The sequence below is a fragment of the Siniperca chuatsi genome, linkage group LG17 (genome assembly GCF_020085105.1).
Source record: "Siniperca chuatsi isolate FFG_IHB_CAS linkage group LG17, ASM2008510v1, whole genome shotgun sequence".
In the NCBI taxonomy this organism is placed as follows: Eukaryota; Metazoa; Chordata; class Actinopteri; order Centrarchiformes; family Sinipercidae; genus Siniperca; species Siniperca chuatsi.
In genome coordinates this window covers 7,678,726-7,704,537 of record NC_058058.1, presented here as the reverse complement: position 1 = coordinate 7,704,537, position 25,812 = coordinate 7,678,726, and the positions used below count along the sequence as shown (strand labels likewise).

The 25,812-nt window shown below is 39.6% G+C and overlaps 1 protein-coding gene across 2 annotated transcripts in view; it reads right to left on the bottom strand.

Annotated features, from left to right (window-relative positions):
* myo1g (myosin IG) overlaps positions 1-25,812 on the bottom strand; it is a 49,888-nt gene that overhangs the window by 5,863 nt on the left and 18,213 nt on the right. For both annotated transcript variants that reach the window (XM_044172905.1, XM_044172906.1), the window contains 7 exons: positions 25,181-25,347; positions 24,055-24,262; positions 23,260-23,483; positions 22,531-22,675; positions 19,388-19,492; positions 18,553-18,666; positions 10,282-10,439 (listed from right to left, as the gene is read on the bottom strand). In XM_044172905.1, coding sequence (XP_044028840.1) covers positions 10,282-10,439; positions 18,553-18,666; positions 19,388-19,492; positions 22,531-22,675; positions 23,260-23,483; positions 24,055-24,262; positions 25,181-25,347 — 1,121 coding nt within the window. The remainder of the gene's footprint in view (positions 1-10,281; positions 10,440-18,552; positions 18,667-19,387; positions 19,493-22,530; positions 22,676-23,259; positions 23,484-24,054; positions 24,263-25,180; positions 25,348-25,812) is intronic.

Genomic DNA, 25,812 nt, shown 5'->3' with positions numbered 1-25,812 from the left:
TGATAAGATTGATAACCGCTCTCAGATCTAAATATGAAGCTACCAGCAGCCGGTTAGCTTAGCACCACAAAGACGGGAAATGGGGAAACAGTTAGCAATCTGTCTCTGTCAAACAGTAATGAAATCCACCTACCAACATCTCTGAAGCTCACTAATCAACATGTTAGAATTTGTGTGTGTAATCAGTACAAAAAGTGTCTAAAACATCAGGTTGTGGTTTTATGGTGGGTTTAGTGCCAGACTATTTCTTGGTTGCCTGACAACTGCTCAGAGCCAAGAAATATTTCGGCACATAACCCCCCTTAAAAAGGCCAGTACATTTCAGTTTTATACTTCAGTTTTTGTACGCCTTCAACAAGAGAGTTATAAAGCATGGTAATTAGAGAGCTTTAGAGGTGCTGCTAGGTGGATTTCTTTACTGTTTGACAGAGCCAGGCTAGCTGTTTCCCCCTGCTTCCAGTCTTTAGGCTAAGCTAAGCTAACTGGCTGCTGACTGTAGCCTTGGATTAAAAGAACAGATGTGAGAGTGGTATCGATCTTCACATCTTATTCTCACCAGAAAGCAAATAAACATATTTCCTAAAATGCTCGACCTTTTCCTTTAAAAAAAAAGGACTACAAGAACAGCCGTCTCACTCACCTGTAGCTTTCCGTCCATCAGAGCCCCTCCCCTCCATCCCACAGCCCCCCTTTCTTCCATCCCACTCGCCTTCTCCACCCGACTTGACACCCCCTTGTCAACACAAGCCTGCAATTTTCCTTTGCAATCTTAATTAGCACTTCCCCAGCTGCCTGGCAACCATTGCTGGGGCAACAGCAACGTCTGCGGACCCGACAGCGGGGGCAACGTGGGCTGAGGCTACTCGAATCCTCGGGTGTGAGGCGGCTGGGCAGGCGGGGGGCAGACCATGCTGCAGCGTTCGCTTTAGCGTCATAGTGTTGATCATCACCGATCTCATCCATTATAATTACCATCACCGTCATCAGAAACAGTTGGTCTATTTCAACCAGCTGCAACCTGCGTCTTGAGTCTCCTCAGGGGGCATTCTGGGAAAAAAATGAGTCATACAGTAACACCAGCAGAGCTAATGCATGTAGAGTGATTTTTTATAAACGCTGCAAATATGGTTTGATTAATAAATGTGTGTCATCAAGTGTGACGTGCGCTAATAGCACTGGCTTCAATAATTTCCATTGCCGCTGATTAATTCTCAAGACCACCGACTCATTTCTGAGATAAGAGCAAATCAGTTTAACAGTGAGATAGTGAGGGAGCACACAGAAGGAGAGCCGAGCGTCTCATCAAATCGATTATCAATGAGGAAAGACGGTCGAATGCTATCAGGGGTTTTTGTGCACCAGGAATACTTGTTCCACCTCGGGGCACGTCACTGGACAGGCAGCTGTTACTGATGGCTGTTATTGAGTTCATCATATCGGTCCAAACATCTTCAGCTGAGTGACAACCCCAGAAAACAGCCAAACATGTGCTTGTTGAGAGAAAAACAATATATTTATTTCCAGTGATGAACTGCTGTGTAGAACTCGACACTACAGTGAGACTGCTGTGAGAAAAATGTTGCTGAGGAATCCATTTGTTTCACTCTGAGGTCGATTTAGAGGCAGCACGTGTGCGACGTTTGAATCCACAAAGAGGCCTCTTGATGCTGTTGCAGTTTTGAGGTCAGTAGCTGACTCTGTGAGTGCGCCCAGGAGGCTTTGAGATGCTCGAACAGAAAGTCCCCGAGATTTAACAACCGAGAGGCACAGTCAGGATGTCTTTATAAAATCTGCTCCTGTACAGCCTCTTTGATGTAAAAGTGTGGGAATGAGCTCATTGGGAAAATATGTAGTATTCACTGTCTCTGAGTCTTTCACTGCACGCTTGATGTTTCCCACCCATCCCATTATACTGTTAAATCCTTCCTCTACATCATATCACCTCTTCTGCACCATTTATGTCTGCCTGAACCTTCTTGTGAAATTTGTTTCACCTGGGAAATGGTTTCCATTTCATGAGCATCAACATACTAATCTTTATACACAGAGCTGCATTTAACCCGATAGATCACTCTTGAACATCAACTCATACAGTGAAGCTTAAGCTCATCACATAAGCTATTGTATTGTCATGTTACGGGTGATTTTGTCTATGGTGGTCTACCTGTGTAGATCCTGATGTGATGTGCAGTGAGCTTCATGTATTAACACTGTTGTTAACTTTCTTACTGTAAAAGCCTAATAAACATTCAGAAAGAGATATTTAACTTAATTTTTTAACTGTCTGTGTTGATGATGAAATTACAGCTAAATAATTACCGGGAGATAATACTAATATTAAATACAATACTAAGCCTGTAAAGAAGGTCACATGGTTTTACCGCACAGCTCTTGTAATTTGCCAGTGGCTAAAATGCCACCCAGAAGGACGACTTTCATTACGACGGTGGGGGAGGAATATTTTACTACCAATATTAATCCTGTCGGATAAAAAAAAAAAATCTGCATTTTTGCAACACTTCATTGCGGTTTGGATGCAGTTAAAGAGTAGATGCACACTGTGAAAGTAACCAGCAGGAGAACTATATAAGAGTTATTGTGGAAAACTTAGCAGTTCATAAAATCAATATTGCAGTATCACAGCATTATCTTAATCTGATGTGAGACGATATTTTCTTAATTATTCATTATCACTATCATTATCAATAAATATTAAACTCACGTTCATTACATTGTGTTAAATGGTCTTGAACCAGTTCTTTATTTACAAAATATATTGGTTTTTAAACATGTCAGACCTTACTATGTGACCTAAATATTATTCATTTAGGCACGAAAACTGTGAATCTGTATCTTAATACGAGCCTTTGGTCACAACAAAAAAGACGGACACAGAAAAACACTGATACTGAATTGCTGCTAGCTCTACTTACAGATACTGACCTCTACTTATAGATATATGTCATGTGTTGAAGGTTGAATTATTCACACACGTGCTTTTGGCTCAGTCACACGCTGCAGATGATAACAAGCCTCTTTGATACAGACAGGCTGTGATCAACAGCTAGATTCAGGCTGGACTTTGTGGCTAAATCACTCAACCACATGACCTGCCAGCTTTATGAGAACTGAGAAGGAAATAGGTCAGTGTTAATATACACTATTTACGTCCACCTGGATTAAAAGCTGTTGCCACAGTTGCATGCACTGCCCAAGCATTGATCCTGTGCTACATATCAAACCAAAGCTAGAACCAGATCAGAAGCTGAGGAGTGGGAAAAACCATAAAACGAGACACGAAATGAGGGGAGAGGGGACGAGCTGACCGAGGACAGTTCAGAGCACAAGCTGCCTCTCCTGTTGCTCCGACCAGCAGGACCAACTGAGACACAAACACATTGAGGACAGCCACTGAGGGAGAAAGAAAAGAGGGGAGGCAGAGAGACAGAGTAGGCTATTTCAAGCTTAGGATGACGCCTTTCACGACCTAAAAAGTGAATTTAGAATAGAGAGGGCCAATTTTGCCTTCACTAACAGACAACTTGTTGACGTTCAATGAGGTCAAACAAGAAAGTCAACAAGTTCTTCGATATCAGTAAAAGCTGTCTGTGTGTCTTTGGTCATTAAAGTCACATCACAAGACCACTCACACATCCCTTGATGCTAATGAAATCACATTTTTTTTCTCCTCGTTTTCTCGCTACACTGGGAAGGGAGGGGTTGACCCAGAAGACTGCTATTAATGCAACACCGTCCCAGGTCTTTCCATATTCATAAGTGAAACTGCTGATTTAGAAGAGCAGCGAAAATGCTGGAGACGGAGAGACGCTGCAAGGAAGAGATTGAGTAAATGAAAACAAATAAAAGGCAGAAGAGGGGAGGATAAATGAAAAAAAAAACAGAATAGGGGAGAAGAAAGTGAGAAATATTAAACAAAAGAATCAAGACCATAAGAAACATGACTATACTGCAGTGGTGGTACTCAGATCTGTATGTTTTTTAATGTTGAACCTTAATTTGAACTAGTAACTGTAGCTGTCAGATAAATGTAGTAAGTAAGTAAAAAGTACAATATTTCCCTCTGAATTATAGTGGAGTAGAAGAATAAAGTAGCATAAAATGGAAATACTCAAGTAAAGTACAAGTACATCCAAATTGCACTTAAGTACAGTACTTGAGTGAATGTACTCAGTTACTTTCCACCACTGCTGTACTGTTCACGAGTCTGGACTCTCCTGAGGATATAGAAAAGGTTTTCATTAAGACCGGTTTTAAGAAATTTCAGACAGTTTAGTGAAACAGCACTGCAGCTAAACAACAACAGTCTGCGTTCGAGTGGGCGTGGGTCACTTATCTCGTATTGTCACTTGTCTGTCGATCAACTAATAGTTTCAGCACTGATAGAAATGTTTTTACATATTTGATCCATTTAAAATGAAACAGCAGTTGGTTTACAGCATTTTTAGTTTCTGTAATGCAATGTATTTCGACAGAATATGCGAACGGGGTATAATTGATCTGCTTTGATGTGATTGCTCATAAGTGTGGGCGACTTACAAAGCACAGGGTCCCCGGAAAACCACAGAGATTTGGAGCAGGACACCACCTGCTATACAGTTAACATAACAGACGACTGTTTGCCTCCACCCAAACCTCTCTCACCTACAGTGCATTGTTACATCAGGAAGCAAAGGAGGTAACCTCATTCTTTTGGAAATGTGAACATAGTTTTTGTCAACTGATGTCCACAAACCTCCAACCCATGATATTGTTCTACCAGCAAATCACATTTGATTGGATAAAGTTATGTATAAACCCTCGAGGATGATAGAAGATGATTCATCCAAAATATTTTAATGTTTTACAGGAAGAGAAAAGAAGAATTTTGTTATATATAACTTGGGTGTCACTTTTTATTTTAAATAATAATAATAATAAACTTTATTTATAGAGAACTTATTAAGTACATCAAATACCACAGTGAATGATAAAATACATAAAAACCAATAAAATAAACAGACAGCTCAGGTAAGATCAGGATACGCTTTCCGATAAAAATGCATTTTGAGACGAGACTTAAAAGAAGACACTGACTCAGGCAACCTAATTTCTTCGGGCAGGTTGTTCCAGAGCCTCGGGGCCCTGAAAGCTCTGTCCCCCTTTGTTTTCATCCTGGACTCAGGAACAGACAGAAGACCCCTCCCTGAAAACAACAAAATTCTAACTATTGTGAAAACATGGGGGGAAATGATCTGTATGATCTGTAATGATCTGTTTGAATTAAAAATTCAACAGGCTGTGCCTTGTACTCCAGAGGGGGCTGTCTGAAATACACTGTCCGTCTGACTCATTACACTCTTAGTAAACTAGACTGTTGTTGTTGTTGTTGTCTTCACTAACGCAAAATATATTTGGCATCACAGCTGGTATAGAAACTTCTATTCTGAAAAGAGTCTCTGGCACTGATCAATAAGATAATAAAATCCCCAAATTGCCTTTTAAGTAAAGAATCCTCCTCAATCTTTTAAGGCCGGGGCAGATCATACCCTAAATCCTGCTTTTAGGTCCCTCATACTTCCCCAGCTGTCCCAGCAGATGGTCCACGAGTCCAACCCCCCACCAAACACACACACACACACACACACACACTACCTCTCTCTCTCTCAGTAAACATACCGACACACACACATACACACACGCCTCATTCATGCTGACAGCTCAGACCCAGGTGACAGGAAGAGAAAGCAGGAGAGAGACAGGGATGAGAGGATGGGGGGTACGTACAGGAAAGAGCGACGGATGAAGAGGAGGAACGCGCTCCACCGAGGGAACAAGAGACGGATGTGACATGACAGAATACCAGACAGCTTGTCTTCACCGTCCTCACCGACAACACAGAGTGGCTTTGAAGTCAGATTTTACCTTGTGCCTCTAACGCTGCCTTCGCTGACCCAGTTTTGTACAATTCACTGTACCACCACACACTCTCTCAACTGTAAACACTCGCAGACCCACTCTCTCATGTTTGAACTGGAGAAATGAGAAAAAACAGCAGGGGTTACAATCGCTCCATTGACTGTTTCCTCCCCTGACCATTCTCCAAACCTCATAAACTAAAATGACATGCGCGTGACTCTCATAGTCTGGGATCTCATTTCCTGACAGAAGGAAGCACAAGAGGAGTGTGTTTGTGTGTTGTCATCCTCCTCCATGCTCTCCACCCCTCGCACATGCTCACACACTTACACAGCTCACCCCTGACTTTGTCTCATGAGTCTCCTTTTGACGAGTAGCCTAGTAGAGGGCGCGACCCCCTCCATTCGCCGCAGATGGTGGCACAAAGACAGGCGGAGAGCTGAAAATGACTCCTGATGGTTGACTCTCCTCTGCAACGATCGCCGCACCCGGACCATAGCCACGCAGCTGTTGCATGGGCCCTGTTGACGCATACCCCCCAAAAAAAAACTAAACCCAGACCAAAAGTCTAAGACTCGCAAAACCCACGAAAGCCTCACCGGGGATCTGGGATCAGCTAACTGAACATACACACAGAGAGACTCATAAAAGTGGGAACACACACCCTGGTGCGGCTGCCGTCTGCCCGGCCTCTGAACTGCCCTCCAGGGAGCAAAAACAAAATAAGCGACTGAACATAAGAAGTAATGCCACACTGATATGAGGGAGCTGACAGCTCAGCTGATGGTTTATCTCTACATGAGACCAGAAATCGCATAAAAGCATACTGTCAACTGGATGTTGACTGTGAATAAGGCTCATCGTTTTGTTTTTGTTTTGTTTTTTTACAGATTTTTAATGCTATATAACAGGATTTTTAAAACAAGCAGATAAGCTTCACTTAGTCTATCCTCACTGGTATAAATGGGGTGGACAAAATATTAGAAACACCAATAATAATAGCCATAGCAATAATGGCCATAAAACTGTTTCAAAACTGTTTCAACAAAGACTAAACATTATAACCTTCATGAAGGTAAAATTTATGGCAGGACAGTCATATTAGACTGCATTCATTTTAGCTAGGTGTACCTAATAAACTGTATGTCACCACTATGGCGGCAACTGTTTATTTTCATTATCTAACGATTATTTTCTCAATTAAACGATTAGTTGTTTTGTCTTTAAAATGTCAGAAAATAGTAAAAACAATGCCAAGGTGACGTCCTCAAATTGGTTGTTTTTTCCGACCACCAACTATTTTGACAATAGATTAATCGTTTCAGTCATTTTTCAAGCAAAAAACTATTTTCTGATACTGTGTAAAAATGTGTACATACTGTATTTATATATGCACACATGCACGGTGTATGCGTATGTATGCTATATTGTACTTGTGAAAATGTTTTTATTGTGATTTTAATATGGACTCTTGGGAGCTAAACAAGATCCAAATAAACAAATGGGGATATTTTAGTTTGTCATCATGTGACCTAAGTATGTAATATTGGTCAAACTTAGAGGCTGAAGGCTGCAGAAACAGTAAGTGGAGCAGAATTATAAAAGTCGTCAAAGATTTGGTGGATTTTGGCAAAAACACAATGAATTTCCACCAGGGACAAACTCCACTGTGTGTTTGTTTGTATTTTTTTCTTTTTTTTTACGTCACTCAGTGTGGTCCTGGCAGGATTTGGAGGATTAATGCTTTGGGAGACCAATCACTGCCGGCCGGGTGCTGTCTCAGCGGGCCACACTTAAATCAACACACCCACACTTATACACACACACGCCCACGACACAACCAAAACAGTCTGCTCTGTGTGAAAACTTGCGGGTTGTGCCATTCAAATGAAGTCTAGCAGAGATGAATGCGGGTGGATGTGAATCAGATTTATAAACAGCAACGACAAATCAGGTCCCGAGTGATAAATGTGATAAATGTCAGCGTGACTGATTCATTTCACAGCAGTTATTCAGAGTGGGGCGCAGCCACTGACAACTATGACACTGATAAATGCCAAGAATATGATTTGCGTAATTGTTCTGCTGCATTAATAGACTTCGTTTTAGCCGGGGTCGTTGACCAGTAACAATGAGTGCCGATGGTGTGTTGTTTATTCATGTGACGCCGAGACCCGAAATGCTGCATGCTTTCTTTCCAAACAATCACTTCACAATCACTAATTAATTTCTCCTCTCTGTTGAAAGTTTTCTAATGAGTGAAATCAGCTTCCGTAGTGTTTTGTTATAATAATGAAAACCTGTCTCATCTTAAAACAAACTATCAAATAAATGATCAGCATGTTCCAAACTAGTTTATGTTTTATTTTTCCGTATGAAAACTCTTTCGGTTGGTACACTCGATACGACACATAAGTTACAACTTATGTGGCACACTTCGTAAGTTTAAGAAAATGTTTCAAAATAATTTCATGGAAAAAATGTCTTACCAGAATGGCATGTTGGCATTAGTATGTTGGGGATAGTGTTATGTTTGATCTGAGTGATGGACGTCGTGTCTGTGACGTCACCCATTGGTTTCTGAACAGCTGTTGTTCTGAAATGGGCACCCACCTGTCACTCAAAGCGGCCACGTCCTTAATTATGCATAACTTTCAGCCTTAATATAATTTGAACGGGTGAGTTATATAAAAATTTGCTATAGAGACATATATTGTTTTTTGGTCTCATCTATGGGAATTGACTCGCTTTTGGAGCCAGCTTTACGTGGCCATTTGAGAAACTGCAGTTTTTGGCTACATTTTTCATCCCCAGAGGTTGCTAGTGGTATTTAAAGGGACAGTTCACCCCAAAATCAAAAATACATATTTTTCCTCTTATCTGTAGTGCTATTTATCCATCTAGATTGTTTTGGTGTGAGTTTTGGAGATAACAGCCGTAGAGATGTCTGCCTTTACATTTGAAAAACTGAGACTGACAAAGATTTGTTGTGAGCAGTTTCATGTAGGAACTATTTTTTTTCTACTGATAGTTCCTACATGAAACAGCTCACAACAAGGTCTGTGGATTATCTTGAATTACCGGGTCACGATTTCTGGAAAGAGACATTGCTGCTGAGTTTTTAAAATGTCATTTTTTGGCGCTTTGAGCACCACAAGCCACATAGTCTCATTATATTCGAGAGAAGGCAGACATCTCTACGACCAATTTCTCCAAAACTCAGCAACTCACACCAAAACACTAGATGGATAAAAAGCACTACAGGTAAGAGGAAAAATATGTATTTTTGATTTTGGGTTGAACTGTCCCTTTTACAATCACTACAAAGTTCTTGCCTTCCAGAAAGTCTTATGGACAGGTATGTCGGATCATAAATTCTGTAAATTCCTGCACCTTGTCGCTTACTTGTACTCACTTTATTAACGATGTTTTGGTCCTCAGACCAAAAAGAAAAAAGAAAAAAAAAAGAAATCTTAGTATTAGAGGGATTAATTTGGTAGTGGTCTTGCAGTTTTTTTCTTTCATTTACAATAACCAACTCGTATATTTCAATACCAAGTTGACAGTTTATCAAACTGTCTGTCCAGTGCCCACACAGTAGTTCATGTCACACCCAAAATAACCAAAACACTGCAAATATGTCTCAAAAGCATATAATTCCCTCCACCCGCATCTGTGTTCTTCAATAAAAACACCAACAGCAGGTGGCATTACACTGCGTGCACAACTGTAATATGTCTGTTTAACTATTCCAAAACATTTATGTTACAGTTTAAATGTGTTTAAATTTAGATTTGGAATTTTCTTTTTGTAGAAATATCCAGTTGTGATTGTGGTTGAGCCTGAGTGAAAAACGTTAACTGGACTGTTTTTATATAGCACTTTTCTACCTTAAACGTCATTCACCCATTCACACACACAAGGTCACTTCGACATGTGGACAAGAGAAGCCGGGGATTAAAATACCGACCCTGCAACTAATGGACGACCCGCTCTGTCAATAATTTTGACAGTTGTTTTCTCTGAATGCATTTGGTGTCAACATGTTGAGAGAAAATATTCATGCTCTGGTCCAGATTGAGGTTTTAGAAAATCTGAACTTGGAATTTAGCATTAGTATTCAGCTTTAGCGTTGGTTGTATCCCTAAGTCACATCATCACAGATGGGGAACACTCACTGTGCCGACTCTGAGAGATGTCTTTATAACCTGCCCACAGGTCCTGAGTCACAGTGAGATGTATGATGTCCCTGAAACTATTGAGCATCTCATGCTGCTCATTTCAAAGACTGCAGTGAAGGAAGCCACAGGATACAATTAGCGAGGTTTGCCTGGTGAGGAAACAGTGTCTGGTTGTGGAACTGACCGTGTGAAGTGGTCCACCAACGATCCCACCAGCTCACCCACTCGATCCTGGTTGGGGCACAGCTCCCCTCGCTGCAGACACAGCAGCACATCATCCTGGGAGGACGTGTGTAGCGCCACCATTTGGTCAACCCCGCTGGTGACACTCAGTCCTGTAAACTGTGGAGAGAAACAAAGCCACAAAGTCAGACAGCAACACAACACCAACTCTGGCTAAGTATACTGCCACAGTAAAGGAAGTACGTGCAGATATTCACTGTGTAATATCCCCCAGCCTTCAGGCTTCAGGTAATACTAATCTACAGTAAGAAGATTCTGGCTTCTTATAGCTCTACCACCTTCATTACAAAAAACTGCCAGTGTTGCTTCCATAAACATCACTTGGATTTTTCCACGAAAGAAAGACACCCTGTCATGGGTTAGAGAAGCACTGCTGAGTTATACAGAGAGGGCAAAACTGATTACAGTTATTTATATAAAATACTGTTCGTTACTAAAGTGGTAATCCATGAGACTCTTGTTTTTGTATAAGAGGACCTTTTTGGTGGTAATTCCTGTGTTTTCTCAGTGCTGAAGATCAGTTTCATCTTTGTTTGTGAAAGTTTTCAAATGTTTCAGATTTTCAGTTTGAATGTTGCGTTTATATATATATATTTATTTATACTCTTACTGCTCATGCCAAATACTGCTTCCAGTAACTCAAAATATTACTGTCTCCTGTACAACAGTGGTGGAACATAACTAAGTACATTTACTGTACGTTGAGTACAATTTTGAGTTACTTGAATGCCTCTTTTTTCTTGTTACACAGGAAACTATAATGTATATAATGTAGTTAAAATTAGCTCCAGCTCGACCAGGTACAATAGTAAAATGCTTCTTACACATCAATAATAATTATGCAGTAATATAATACACAACAATAAAACACTCGTGGTTTGTCTGCATAACAAATACTTTAATTGATACTTTAAGTACATTTTACTAATAATACTTCTGTACTTTTACTTGTAATGGATCTGAATGACTGTGATATTCAGTGGCACATATTATTATAGCGCTAGAAATGATTTTGTATAAAATGTCAGGGATTATAACGTCAACGTATAATACCTGTGAATTTAATACAGTACAGGACAGTATAGCCTGGATCAAAAGTCACGGCATGAAACAAGTCAGTGGATTATTTCTGCTCAGAGTAAGTAGGGTGAGAGAAATTCTGCCCGCGGTGCACGTGTGGTGGAGGTGCAATGAGGGGAATGTCATGAGGTGTGACCCAGTTGGAATAATGCACAGATTTACTGCGACCAGTGGTGGAAGAAGTATTCAGATAGTTTACTTGAGTAAAAGCAGCAATACTACAGTGTAAAAAATACTCTGTTACAAGTAAAAGTACATTCAAAATGTTACTTAAGGAAAACTACAAAAGTATTAGCATTAAAATATACTTAAAGTATCAAAAGTAAAAGTACTCATTATGCAGAACGGCCCATTTCAGAATCATATATATTATATTATTAGATTATAATTATTGATGTTAATGTTGCGGCTGGTAAAGGTGAAGCTAATTTTAAATACTTTATATACTGCTGAGTAGCTTAATCTATAATAATATATTACAATTTATTAGTTGAGTCCTATTTTGTATTAATAATCTGAATCTGTAAAGTAACTAGTGACTAAAGTTATCAAATAAATGTAGTGGAGTAAAAAGTACAATATTTGCCTCCGAAATGTGGTGGAGTAGAAGTATAAAGTAGCATAAAATGGAAATACTCAAGTAAAATACAAGAACCTCAAAATTGTATTTCAGTACAGTACTTGAGTAAATGTAAAACAGTATGTATGAGAGATATACAGACTGACAGACAGAGAAAGTGAGGTGTGTCACAGATTTTAGATAGGAGACCGAAAGGACTAAGCCTCTTATGGCCCCCAGCACACAGAGATTAATCCAGCAGGGATGTCGCAACACCGTCAAGGCCAGGTTCTGGTACAACCTGTCCCCTCAGTGATGGGAACGCTGCAGAGGTTATTCAGCAGTGTTCAGCCATTTATTGTATTTCCAAAAAATGTGATGAACAAACATCTTTATTGATTTAAGTTTAGTTTTTTAATAAAATTAATGAGAATAACCTTATGGAAAAGGTTTCTGATCAGTTTTTTAACATCAGCAAATCTTTTTGTAAAAGGCTGTATATAAGGCCATATGATCTAATCAATACAAAGCATGTTGTTTTTAGAGCTGCAATTTATTATATTCATTACTGATTCATCTTTTTTAATTGTTTAGTTTAAACTATAAAATGTCAGAAAACAGCAAAAAAGCTAATTATAATTTCTTGACGTCTTCAAGTTGCTAATTTTGTCAAACCAAAAACAGCCAAAAACTCAAAGATATTCAATTTATAATTACATAAAAAGGGAAAAGAAGAAAATCCTTACATTTGAGAAGCTGAAACTAGCGAATGTTTGAGATGTTTTTCTTGATAAATAACTATAAATATAGTTGTGAAGTTGAGACACTGGATCTGGAAGTGTTTTTTCTTATTCTGTACTCCAATTTCACTTTTTCTTTAAACAATCCCCTCAATGCATATTAAAGGTGGGGTATGCGTTTCTAGAGAAATCCAATACCGTGACAAATACCATGATATAGAGTGAACAGCGACACAGCAAGTAATGTAACGTTACAGCATAGAACCACGGGACTCTCCTGGATTATGTAACGATCATATAGTTTATGTTATGGACACCAGTTTTAATTAATTTTGTTTCTGAGAAATCATGTTTTGTCTGTCACGTTGGGGGATGGGTCGAAATACTGGAGAGACCTGTCTCTCGTATCTCAGTCAGAAGTGCAAATACTGTAAGAGCGGTAGCATATTCAAAATGCTTCGTTGTTGCAGTTGGGAACAAAACGCTGCATAGTTGCTGAATTTACCCCAAAAAAAAAAAGTTCTGTGATTGGACGAACACAGGCTTGTACCTTTGACTTTTTATACGATTATGCTGCAGTTGTTCATATTCTGTACAAAGTTGAGGAAGCGCTTCATCTGTGAGTCCACGGGAAAAATTAAAGGGATTTTTATGCATGAAATAGCTCTTCCCATCAAAACTGTTGTCGACTAATTTTCAATTGATCAATTAATCAACTAAATAATTCAACAATAGCAGTTGTTATGTCAGTATTTGGTTTTAAGTTATGTAAAAAGGACAGAAATCTATTTTGTTGTTTTGCGTGATTTTGTTTTGAAGGGTGTTAAACAGTTTCAGTTAACACAAACGACCACCTGATTCTGTTGTTTTGTCACATTGTTCCATCAGTTTGTGACATTGGTCTGTGACCTGTTTGACATTTTAGCCTTCAGTGCTGACGGTCAAACTTGATGACTCTGTACCGAAGAATCTAGTGACACAACGTGAGAACAGAGCTGCACTGCTTCTTCAGTGCTCTATTCTCTGTTTCTGACCTGGATAAGACTCATTCCCCTCAGTCTGAGCAGCAGAGCTTAATGGCATCAGCTATCTTTAGCCTCTCTGCTGCTGCATAATGATGTTTTTTAACCCTCTGGCATGTTGCAAGCTCTCGTTTCTCTCTTTCTCTCTAAAACCACTGCTGGACGTCCAGCTGTGCTGACTCATTATATGATATGTAGGTGTTGTTGGTCTTTGCACAAACCTTCAATGAATGTACCAGTGCAACATCCAATAACTGTTTCACTTAAAACTGCCAGTCAGTATTTTAATGCGCATTTTAAAAATGTTAATGGAAAGACGAAATTTTAAAAAACATCCTGAAATTCGCATCAAGGTTTACACGCTCACTTGAGGTGGTTTTTGCCTTTTTCGAAATAGAGTGAATGGGCATAATGGAAGATGGAAACACTTTTGCAGAATAAGTTCAGATGCAGTGAACATTTAACTCACATGACTCGTGACTTTTCGCTCCGAGAGAAGAAGAAGCTGTTTGTGTGAGCAATATTCTGTGCAATTTGCTCTTTTCAGTTTAAAATTCCCTATTTATTGAGATTTATTCATACCTCTATTACTGCTGTGCAATATCCTCTGTCTCATTATAATCTTAATAAGCTACACTTAACTGACTTAAGTTCATGCACTATTACTTATACCGTATTATTATCATCAACCGGTAAACCCACTTTGTACTTCACACTTATTTTAATTTTATACTTATACCCACTTGGTACTTAATTTATCTTACCTGTATTATTGTGTATTATATTTTTTTGCCTAGTACTTCTATTCCTGTGTGCACTGACGTGACAGTGAGCAGCTGTAGCAAAAGAGTTTCCCCTCGGGGATCAATAAAGTATTTCTGATTCTGATTTTGTTTCTGCTGTCGATGTCTTAGAATAATTACAAATCCCTGAAGACCTCTCTCCATTTTTCCCTCGTAGATGGCCAAGGTTGTTTCTTCTTGTTCTTTGAGGTTTATTAGCACTTGACAAACAACTGGCTTCGTTTCCTGTTTACGACTATGCTTGTATATTTGTTTATTCGCTCCAAACCAGTTGATGGTAACGTGCCTAATTCACATTTTCTTTCTTTATTGCAACATTTCAAAAGTTCGCTTCAAATTCGCTTGACAATTAATGGAAACACAACTAATGATAAAATCTGACACCAAAATATCATAATATAGATATAATAACAGAAAATGACAGAAATCACAACAGTTGGAAATGTCATAACGTAGACAACGGCACATGTATACATCATGGTGTACTGTACCAGTAGTAAGTCCATAAAGAATTCCCAAAATTCCCCCACCATAACAAACAGTTATCTGTGTTCAACAGTGGAAACTGCCATCCCAGAAATTAAATTGTATCTCCTGTATAGAAAACTATACATTTGTTTTTATTTTATATTTGTCAAATAAATTACATTTGACACATCAATAAACTGACTGAATCCTAATCTGTATCCGGCTTCTATGAGAAATATGTCAAATGTCAAAAATATGTCAACTGGCTGTTCACTAAACCCCTGAACAGCAATTGTCAAATCATAGCAAAGCAACTGTAACGAGGCACGTCAGAACTGTCAAAATGTTGAAGCAGTGTGCATGGGGCTGTGGTAAGAGCAATACTCCATATATTGGAGGATGCTGTCTTTTGTTTTTTTAGCCTCGCCGAGGTTACAGGTTATGTTAGAAAAATCCCCTTTTCAGGGCTGCAACCTCGAATCTGTGGGCGCCAAGATGCTACTATTTCAGAGTTTAAGCTAACGTTAGCAGCTCTGTGCTCCTCGTTATTTGGTTTGGGAAAGTTTACACACCAGCAACCCCAAACCAAGATAGCGTTGTGTTATGTTATGTTTGGTTATGTTTGCCAAACACATCGGTTGTCCTCCTCAAAACCTTTTCACTTGTAAAAGTGAAACATACCATTTGAAAATCCGAACATTAAAGCATGATTTTAACTGCTGTGTTGCTTGTCAAAGAATGTTTATCTGTAGTAAGCATGCATCAGGGTTGTTAGAACAAATAACATTTGAATTACACTTTAATTTATAGTAAACATAATACTAACCAGCTCTACCCTGCAATACACAAACAATGCTGTTTCTTTAATTTCATGTTTGCTACATGGATCATCAGCTGATAAGGACTTTTTGTCTTGGACATGTAGCTTTAGCCACAATCTTTTAGCATAATATTGTGTATGTAGCCATATCTTTTTAATGTTTTGCATATTTTTTAAAGGGTTCTCATTTCAAAGTGAATCAGCCAGAAACATTAAAAGGTCAGCTATAGTCAGAGTTTTCAGCTGACTCACAGTATTAGTGTCAGGTAATTAGATAGCTGAGAAAATCTGTTCCAGACATATTGTAATTTCAGCCGACAAAATTTCAATGGTAAGTCTGCCACTGTTATTGTGAAGTGAATATGTGCCATGCAAGAACAGAAAGCTTAGTAATGGCACAGGGCTTAGCGAACACTCAATTGTCAAGATGATTTCAAAATACGTCCTACTGTTAAATTCTTAAATCAAGTCCCCGCTGTCTACAGGTCCCTTCCCAACATCCTGTTTCATTCAGAAACACATCAAACCATTTAAAGAAAATGATGATGTCAAAGCTATTTCAAGGGACTTTCAAGCATCTGATGAAATAAAGCTGTCATATACTGTCCCCACAGCGACATCAGCAACTAACATACACACATAAACACACACTGGCTGACCAACACATCCTCTCCAATCTTTGCTCTCCAAAACAGGTCATAAGCCCTTTGAGTCAAAAGGAGGAGGTCTCTCACTGTGAGTCCTGTTATTGCTCTTGTACTTTCCTCACTTACTGACGGATGGCAGTGACCAAGGTAAAGTACAAGGCGTCTGACCCACATTGCTGGTAGTTATTAGAAAGTGGACCTGCTACTTGGTGCTTGACATTATGTGTCGGTGCCCTTTTTTCTGATTTAGTTTAAGGTTCATTATATAACAGTTTTTATTTTAAGGTTAAGACTTGGTTTTAGGGTTAAAGAGGCACTCCATCAATTTTACATATCCAGATTAGTACTTAGTAGTACTGGTCATGGAGGCTACTACTCAGCCTGTAAAAAAGAGTTGTATAATGAGTTCTGTGGCTCTGGAGGAGCCTTGTAAAGTCTGAGAAAAATTGGAGTTAGAGACTACACTTTTTAATAGAAAGCCTACGTTAAAAAATTTAAGGAAATTAGCACTTTTTCAACCAAAACGTTCCAGGATCTATGGAACCTGAGGAACTAAACTCAGGAACTAAAAGTTCCTTTTGTATATTCCTGTTTGTGTTTCCACTGCATCTGTGATGATTAGGCAAATCAGACCAATGATGGATAAAATAATGGCAGCGGCTTGTGAATCGCAATTTCTAACAACACAGAGTGATTCTTTTGTTCTCTGTATTTACTGTTGCAAGCCTCTGACTCTGTTTGAGTTGTATTTAATGAATGAATGAAAAGGAGAAATGTATAGGTGGAAAAACAGACTGAAAACCATGAGGGGCCGTTAGGGACATCATTCAGAATTACCATGCATTTATATGTACATCTCAAGTGAATTTTTTTACATACACAACTGAAACACTCTCATGAAAACTATTGAAAAGTTTCTGACATACTAGTAAATTGTGCTCATATACTCAGCTGAAATGCTTGTGTATAATACTGTAGAAAATGTTTCAGTCGTAGTCATCTGGACACTGTTTTCAGAATCAAGACGTTTCGGCTCCCGTCCGGAAGTCATTCTCAATTGTGAAAATGGTCTGAGAACTCAGAAATTTAAGCTACTCTGTGTTGCTAGCTGTCTATCTTAAATTTCTGAGTTCTCAGACCATTTGAAACCTTTTCTACGATGGAACACTCCTGGACGAATGAGGGACTACACTGCCTTGTATAATATTGTACCACTGAATTACAGTTAAGTAGTGAATACGAGCATTACAGGAAGGCCTTCCTTTCATCTGAAGGAAACAGGGAGACTGTGTATATGAGCACATTTTATTAATGTATGTGAAAGCTTTTTAGTAGTCTATGTAAAAGGTTTCACTAGCTATCATGAGAGCTTTTCAGTTGTGTATGTGAGCGTATAATTTTTCAGTTGTTTGTGTAAAAAAAATTCAGCTCTCGACATAGCTCTGGGTTGCTCACCGCTTCTGCTCTGGTAAACCAATAACTGCTGGCATCATTAAAAGGGCACCAGCGCGAGAATGTCGCCACAGACACCAAATTTAAAAACTCTGTATACTGCCAAAGGCAAGGGCTTAAATGTAACGGATGTTCATTTACATGTAAAAGTCCCACACTCTAGCTTTAACATTAGTGTAATGAGAAAGGATAACACTGGCATTTTTTTTATCTTTATTTTACTTTTCACTTTTATCAACAAAACCCTGAAGAAACCAAAACAGCCGTAGTGTGATATACTGTAGCTTTATGCCTTTTTTTTTGCCCAAAAACTACTAAGTACCATACCAATGCATTTGGTGCACCTATTCCTCCACTGCAATGAACAAGGCCAGTGTGCTTGCGATCTCTGAAGACATCATTGACCATGCTTGGGGGATGTGACTTCATGCTCACACTGCTTTGTAAATTAAGGAATGAATGTTTAGAGGAATAAAATACACTGGCCGTGCTCATGGTGGTGAAGGAAAATGTCACGATAATATAGGTTTTATACTGTATGTGTTTTTAATAGTATCTGGATGACTGTGGAGCTCTATAGCTTTAGTGCATAAGCGTGTGCTCTCCCATGTGAGTACTTACAGCGTCTAAAGGAAGCCTCTTCATAACCTTGTTCTGTTTCTTTGGCTCTAATTTGTAGACGTACTTGTCTGTAACGAGCAGGCCTCGGTCTGTGCTTTTGTTGAATCTATTCACCTGAGAGAGCAGAGGAGGGAAAGAGAGAGGAAGGAAAGGATAAAGCTCCATATTTGTACATTTTCTTTTTTTCTGTTAAGAGCCTTTTTTGTGGCCTGTAGGATTTTTGGGTTATCACTACTCTCAATTCAAAAATAGGTTTTCCTTGTGGAGCTGCAACACACATGAAACAAAACAAAAAAAGGCTAATTCAGACAAAAAGACAAGGGTTCTGGTGGGATTGTCAGTGTTGGAGGTTGTTTTATTTTACTTTATCAAAGCCCACAAATCTTTAGATTACGTTGGCTAAAGCTGCACCCAGAATTTAGTGGAAGCCCTCTCTCTCTACAATCCCTGATAAGGAAAATATGGCCACTATTATCCACAGGGAGATGATAAGAGCAAGTTCAGCATGAGGTAAAATATTAAGCAGGGCTTCAGCTGACGCTATTCAGTAGATTCAAAACAGGCAGACTTTAAAAAAAAAAGGGAAATCTTAAAGGTTAAGAAATTTAGTGAATTCATAGTTCTAATTCCTTTATATTCCTGTCTGAGAGGGTTGTATTCACAGTTGGAACATGAAATCTTGAAAGACCGGCTGATATAAAAGAGAGAAAGTGCGAGGGGTTAGAACAGAGAACACAGCAAGTGAGAAAAACATCCCAAAGCTAAAAGGAAGCAACAAAAGAAAGAAACCCATTTCGCATTTTTATTTCACCATGTTTCCCCCCACGTACTGTACCTTCCTACAGAAGCCAGAGAAGAGGACCTGACTGTACTCGTCTTTGTTCCTCAGCTCCTTGGAAATGCGGATGAAGCCGGAGCTGGTCTGAGGGCAGTCTCGCACCTGCAGAAATGAAAGACCTGTATTATTTCAAGAAGCCGCCTGATGCCACCAGCTACAGTACAGACGGTATAGAGGAATGTATCTCGTCGTTAGTCGTGAAACTCTGGGTGACCTCTCTCAGCCTCTTTCAAGCCTTTTTATCGCTTTAATTCCATAAGCAGCAGATCAAAGCTCGGGGCCTCGGGCTGACCAGACATGGTGTTTGACGTGCCGTTAAGAGAGGGAGCAGGGAGGCTGATACTCGAGTTAAACTGCCTGATGAGAAATACAGTCGGGGGCCACTAAGAAGTAAATCTAAAACCGTGTCATAGTCTCTCTCCTATAGAGTGGAGCCATCATAATAACGTCTTTACTTTTATGTCCTAAGAACTATTTTGCTTTCTGTAAAAGTGTATTGGGTGAAATGCCAATGGGTTTTGAAAATGTTCACTGGAAATATATTTTAATGATGCATTCATACCGAATAAACCAAAGCACGTGGCCAAAAGTATGTGGACACCCCGGCCCACACTTTGGTCTGGGGCTGTTTTTCATGGTTTGAGCTACGTCCCTTAGTAGCAGTGAGGGGAAATCTTAATACTACAGCATACAATGATATTTTAGTGTGATTCCAAATTTGTGGCAACAGTTTGGGGAAAACCAGCTTGGGGTTTCAACAAGATAACGCCCCTGTGCAAAAGCCAGTTCCATAAAGAAATGGTTTTCAGAGTTTGGTGTGGAAGAACTTGACTGGCCTGCGCAGAGCCCTGACCTCAACCCCATCCAGCACCATTGGGATGAACTGGAACGAGCCAGGCCTTCTCGCCCAATATCAGTGGCAGACCTCGTGAATGCTCTTTTGGCTGAATGGGATCAAATCCCTGCAGCCAGGTTGCAAAATCTTGTGGAAAGTCGTGAGAGGAGAGCGGAGGTTGTTATAACAGAATGTTATTGGTTTTGGAACTAGATGTTTAACAATTACACCACATATCATGGAAGAAGAATTGTATACTACGTTCAAAGATGGCCCCATTTATTCCTATGAATGTTGCTTATGTCGAAAATGTCTCCGCGGGCCTCCTCACACTTCAGCATTTTTGGGCATATAGAGCATGCCTAGTAGAGTCCTTCTCTGGCCGAGCCGGGTGACTTTCTGTTGGCTCTCCACACACATGAAGGGGATAAAATAATTTAATAATAAGGCTCTTCTAGACTTTCCAAATTTTATTGGAATTTATCAATTTCTGATAATACAAAGAGTCAGACAAATGTATTCACCGTTTTAAAGCAGCTCCTTTTCTAATGGTTGCGTATGGGGGGAAAATGTATATAAATCGAAATAATTTGCATGTGATGGCATAGTTGTTTTGATAATTTATTAATTTATTAAGTTAGATGTATTGTTGATCCTGACTATCTGGAGAGAGGGACTAATTCACACTCACAGATGCTCAAATATATTGTTTTGTTTGATGTCATCTTGTCTCACTTCCAGCCTCTGGTCCTGATAAGCTCACATGCAAGCAACATCCCTGCTTTGATTTCTAAGAAGTGCTTGGATTCGAAATAACGAGGTAAACTTATTGAATCCTGTGATCTTGTTGAAGGTTTCTGAGAATACGTGACATACACTAATTGGTCTAACTGTCCATTCTCCACTTTTTCTCCTTTCTGTAGACACTTGATCTAAAGCAACGTCAGCCACATACAAGTCACGATACACGCTGACTGCATGCCGCATTACAAGCACTTATCTATAGCTCTTTGTGGAATTAACAATAATCACAAGAAGCTGGAGCCCTGAAGGAGGGCAGCAAGTCACGGGCCGTCTGACAAACTAACGAGGGGAGTGACTCAGGACTCTGCGGCAGTCATGCTCACGCTCCCTGAAGGCGTCTTTCAAGCCTTCGGCCACCAAACAACCTCAGATTAGCTGGTAAATGAGCCGACTGTGGGATTCATTAAGGAAGGGCTGTGTTCACAAGCACCATCATCCTTTAGTCATGCTGTTTACTGCGAGGCTTGTCACATGCGCCACATACATTCACAGCAATAGATCCTACACACTGCTGGTCATTCAAGTCTTGTTTACTGTGATAAATTCAAGTGAAGAATTCTGCCAGTTGATGGAGTTTCCCAGTTATTTACATTCAAGGAATACAAATTTTGTTGTGTGCAGTGTCACACTGAATTGTATTGACTTATTTTATTTTTGTTGCCCTAGCTTCAAAGCAAAACAAATTTCCTATCTAACTATTAGAAACCCTGGGTGTATTAAAAAGGAAAAAGCTGCTTTACCGCATTGTTAACCTTAAAAAGATCTTGTTTTCCAAAAAATGAGGTACAGAAATGTGGTCGATTTGGCCAAATGAACAATGACAGAAAATAAAAATGTTTAAATTTGCAACTTTTGAAAAAAATGAACAAATAAAGTGAAAAACCGGCACCTTAAAGTACAAGTAACTGCAAAAACACAATCTGATGAATGACAGTTTTTTGTGATGATTAACTGGAATTTGTGGTAAAATAGAACTTAAGAGTCCCTTTTTTCTGGACATTTTGACCGAATCCCACGGCCTTCTTCATCAAACTTCATCTTGCTCAGATGTTAAGTATGGGACTTTGGTCACATGATAACATGTGGCCATATATTGAGGAGATCCCTGTCTTAGGTCACGTGATGACACCTGAATAGGTTCCATTCACTGAGGAAGGCCATGGGATACAATCGAAAGCACCAGATCTGTTTTATACATTTGATTGTTTACATTTGTTGTAGTTGTTTTAACCTGAATTTTAAAGCCTAACCTGAGGGCTCTATACACATTACATGTGTTGCATTACTTCTCCTTATGTAACAATATTGGTATTGTTCCAGTCAACAAAAAAATAAATAAATTAGAGCTGAAACAATCAGCCAATCGACAGAACATTATGAAATGCACAAATATGTCTGAATGAATGAATAAGTAGATCATAGATAGAATATGAAAATACATGTTGTTGGAACTCAAGAGTACCCAGACTCCACTTTGTTTTTGTTTATGTGTGATTCTTACATTGGCCAGGTAGTCCCTCTCCCAGGCTCTGCTGACTCCCCAGTCTTTTCTCTCTCCACTCAGAGCAGTCAGAGCCGCCACTTTGGCCCGAACCTCCAGCATGTCAGACGGAGGGATGTTCTTCACGATCTGCCTCGCCCACCACCTGACAACAAGGGATGAGAACAAGACAGCGTGTCACGTGGGTGGAGTAATACATCAAAGGTGCAACAGAAAACAATACAGTAGGAGGAACAGCTTCAAGTCTGTGAGGGATAAAAATAGGCTTTATCTGCAGTGCCAAAACACATCCTTGTTGATGCAAAACTCACTCACTCAGCCCAGATAACTCAAGTTATTCTGCAGTTGCTATATAAAAACTGAAAAAATCTGCCAGGGAGAAAAATATTTTGACTTGTTTTCAATGGAAGTCTCAAGACTTAGCTTTGGACAGAGTCAGGCTAGCTGTTTCCCCTAGTTTGTAGTCTTTATGCTAAGCTAAGCTAACTGGCTGCTGGCTGTAGTTTCATATTTACCATACAAAATGTCAAACTATTCCTTTAAAGCATTTAAGTGCAATTATATTCCTTAGTCAAAACTGATTTAAGCTTATTTTTATGCAAGTGGATTAATCTCACTTTGCTGATAGTTTGTTCAAAGTAAAATATGTTTAAAGACTAAATATTTTGTAAATATATGATATTATATGTTATTGGTATGGTGTATGAGTTACATTTTGTGGGATCTGACCTGTGATGCAGAATGACTGTGATGTTGTGAAACTTGGACAGAGCTGCAGGCGGGGTCGGCCACTCCACGCTCTTTCCATAGTCGGCCATAGTTCGCACATTAGCAAACCTCCTCTCCACCTCCCAGAAGTGGGCCTTCACCTTGTAGCGCTTATAGCAGCCCATGATTGCATAGATGGCCCTCATCCGCTGGCACCTCATACGAGCTAAAGCCCCACGCCACACCTGTGAGTTTTAGAAAAAGAGGGACATGTTAAAGACAGAAACTGAGAAAGGAGAAACAAGAGAGTCCCACGGAGCTGAAGACAATCTCGTGCTCCAGTTAAAGAACCAGACTTCTCTGCAGAGTCTTCATTGAGCAAGTGAGGTAATTGACTTTAATGTAACTGTGCTCTGGATCTCATTATCCCAATTATTGTTACAGGAAATTAGGATTCAAGCTGGCAGATGAATTTCAGTCAAACATAACCAGGAGCCACATATTCATGAGGCTGAGGCAAACTGCAATCTCCACTTCGAAACCCAGAGGCCTGCGTTTGAAACTGGAGAAGATAATGTTGTGGGTGATTAACTGTGATCACATGATGTGAGCTGCCCGTGACATTAAATTAGGTCTCTGTGTCAATTGCAGATCAATACATCTTATCAAAATACAAGCACGAATTTAAAAGCAGCTGTAGAGAGCTGACATTTTAAATTTCAAATCATGTTGAGGCTGTGGATGTATACTAAAAGTGACGTTGATGACAACACTGATAGCAAATAATACAGTAACACTAATACTAATATGGCTGACCTTCTGCAGGAAAAGCACCAGGATGGGGATGAGGGCGGCTCTCTCCTGTTCCAGAGTGAAGAGAGACCGCGGCGTTCGCACAAACAGCTTGGTGTGTCCGTACGCCACATCGTCCTGGAAACCGTGCTGGGTGACGATGGCCTCCACGGCCTCTCTGTCCGTGGCCATCAGGTGGTTCGGCCAGGTGTACTCACATGTCATTTTATACCTGCGGAACGGAAATCAGGGCTTTCGGTATGACAACAAGGGTGCTGTTCAGTATCTCTGGCTATGTATACAAAAGTGGAACAATTGCTCCTAATTATTGTGACTGAGTAGCTTTTTAATTTACCTGTAAAAGTCTTTTTAGGCAGTGGTTTTATTTAAGGGGGCACGCCACCAATTTTACATGTTCAGGTAAATTTACTAGTCATGGGGAGTACTACTCAGTTGTATAATGTCTTCTGTGGGTCTGGAGAAGCTTTGTCAAGTCCAAGAAAATTATTCAACTAACACCACCCAGGTATCTTGGCCTTGGCATAGAGTGAATTTAGACACAAAGCCTGCATTACAAACTGGGTGCATGGAGATGATTATTAAAGATGTATGTGTTTAACAGGCAACAAGGGTTTAACAAAAGAAGCTATCAAATGGCATTATAGGAAGTGTAGGATCTAGTGTTTCTGGACCTTGACCCATATAAGGTATTAAACTTTTCCTCAGCCATCCATGAAGACAGCTTCAGTCTCAAAAAGAGAAAACAGAAAAGTAGTCTAGTTTTACTTGATTTTGTAAATGTTCTTTCACTCTCAAAGAAAATGATCTGGTTTGTACTTTCTGTCCTCTCTGCCTTTTACAGATCGAATGCAACATTGTTCTCCACTGTTAAATGTAACTTGGAAACTTCAACTCATTTGAAGGAAGATAATGTTAACTTTTACCTTAGTAGATTTAATTTCATCATAGTAGCAACTGCTTGAGTACTTGGGATAGTTTGGAACATTTTACACCCCTGGTGTTACAATTAGCTGCTGAAGTAGTACAAAAAAGACAGGACTTTTTCTCAACTTCCTCACAGAGGAGTTTACAAAAGGAGGAGCTGAAACACTGAAGAAGTTTTGCTTCATAGAGCATCATTTTCTCTTACCGCTGCAGGAAGCGAGCGTAGGGCTGCCTGTAGGCAAAGCCTGCCCTGCGCACCATCACATTCTCCATCAGGCCGAGGTAGGCCACCTGGTGCTGGCAGCGAGCGTCGTCAAACAACACCGGAGACTTCATCTCGTTGGGCTTTATGCATCGCACATAGTACGGCTCCTGAAAAACAAGACATAAGTCCGATGACCTTTGGATCACATCATCACATTACTGTCACTGGCTTGTGCATCGATTAACAGAAAAATATACAGTAACACTTTATTTAGATAGTCCGCCTACAGATAGTTTATAGAGTATTTGACTTTGACATTTTGACTGTTTAGCTTTCTCTGTAGATGTTTAACAGATTATATGTGACAATTCATGAACATACCCTTAACAAGGTGTATGTAGTGCCTAAAACCTAACCAAACCTTAACCACAGTGGTGTAACATCAGAAAACAGTTGATTTTGTTGTAACAGTTGAAATGTTGAATCTCAGCTAATAAGCTGTTGAAATGTTACAAATACTCTATAAACTATCTGTAGGTGGACTATCCAAATAAAGTGTAACCAAATATAAAGTAATACTGCAAGGAATTAAAGTATGGATGCAATGAAACACTTCAGATACAGTAAGTACC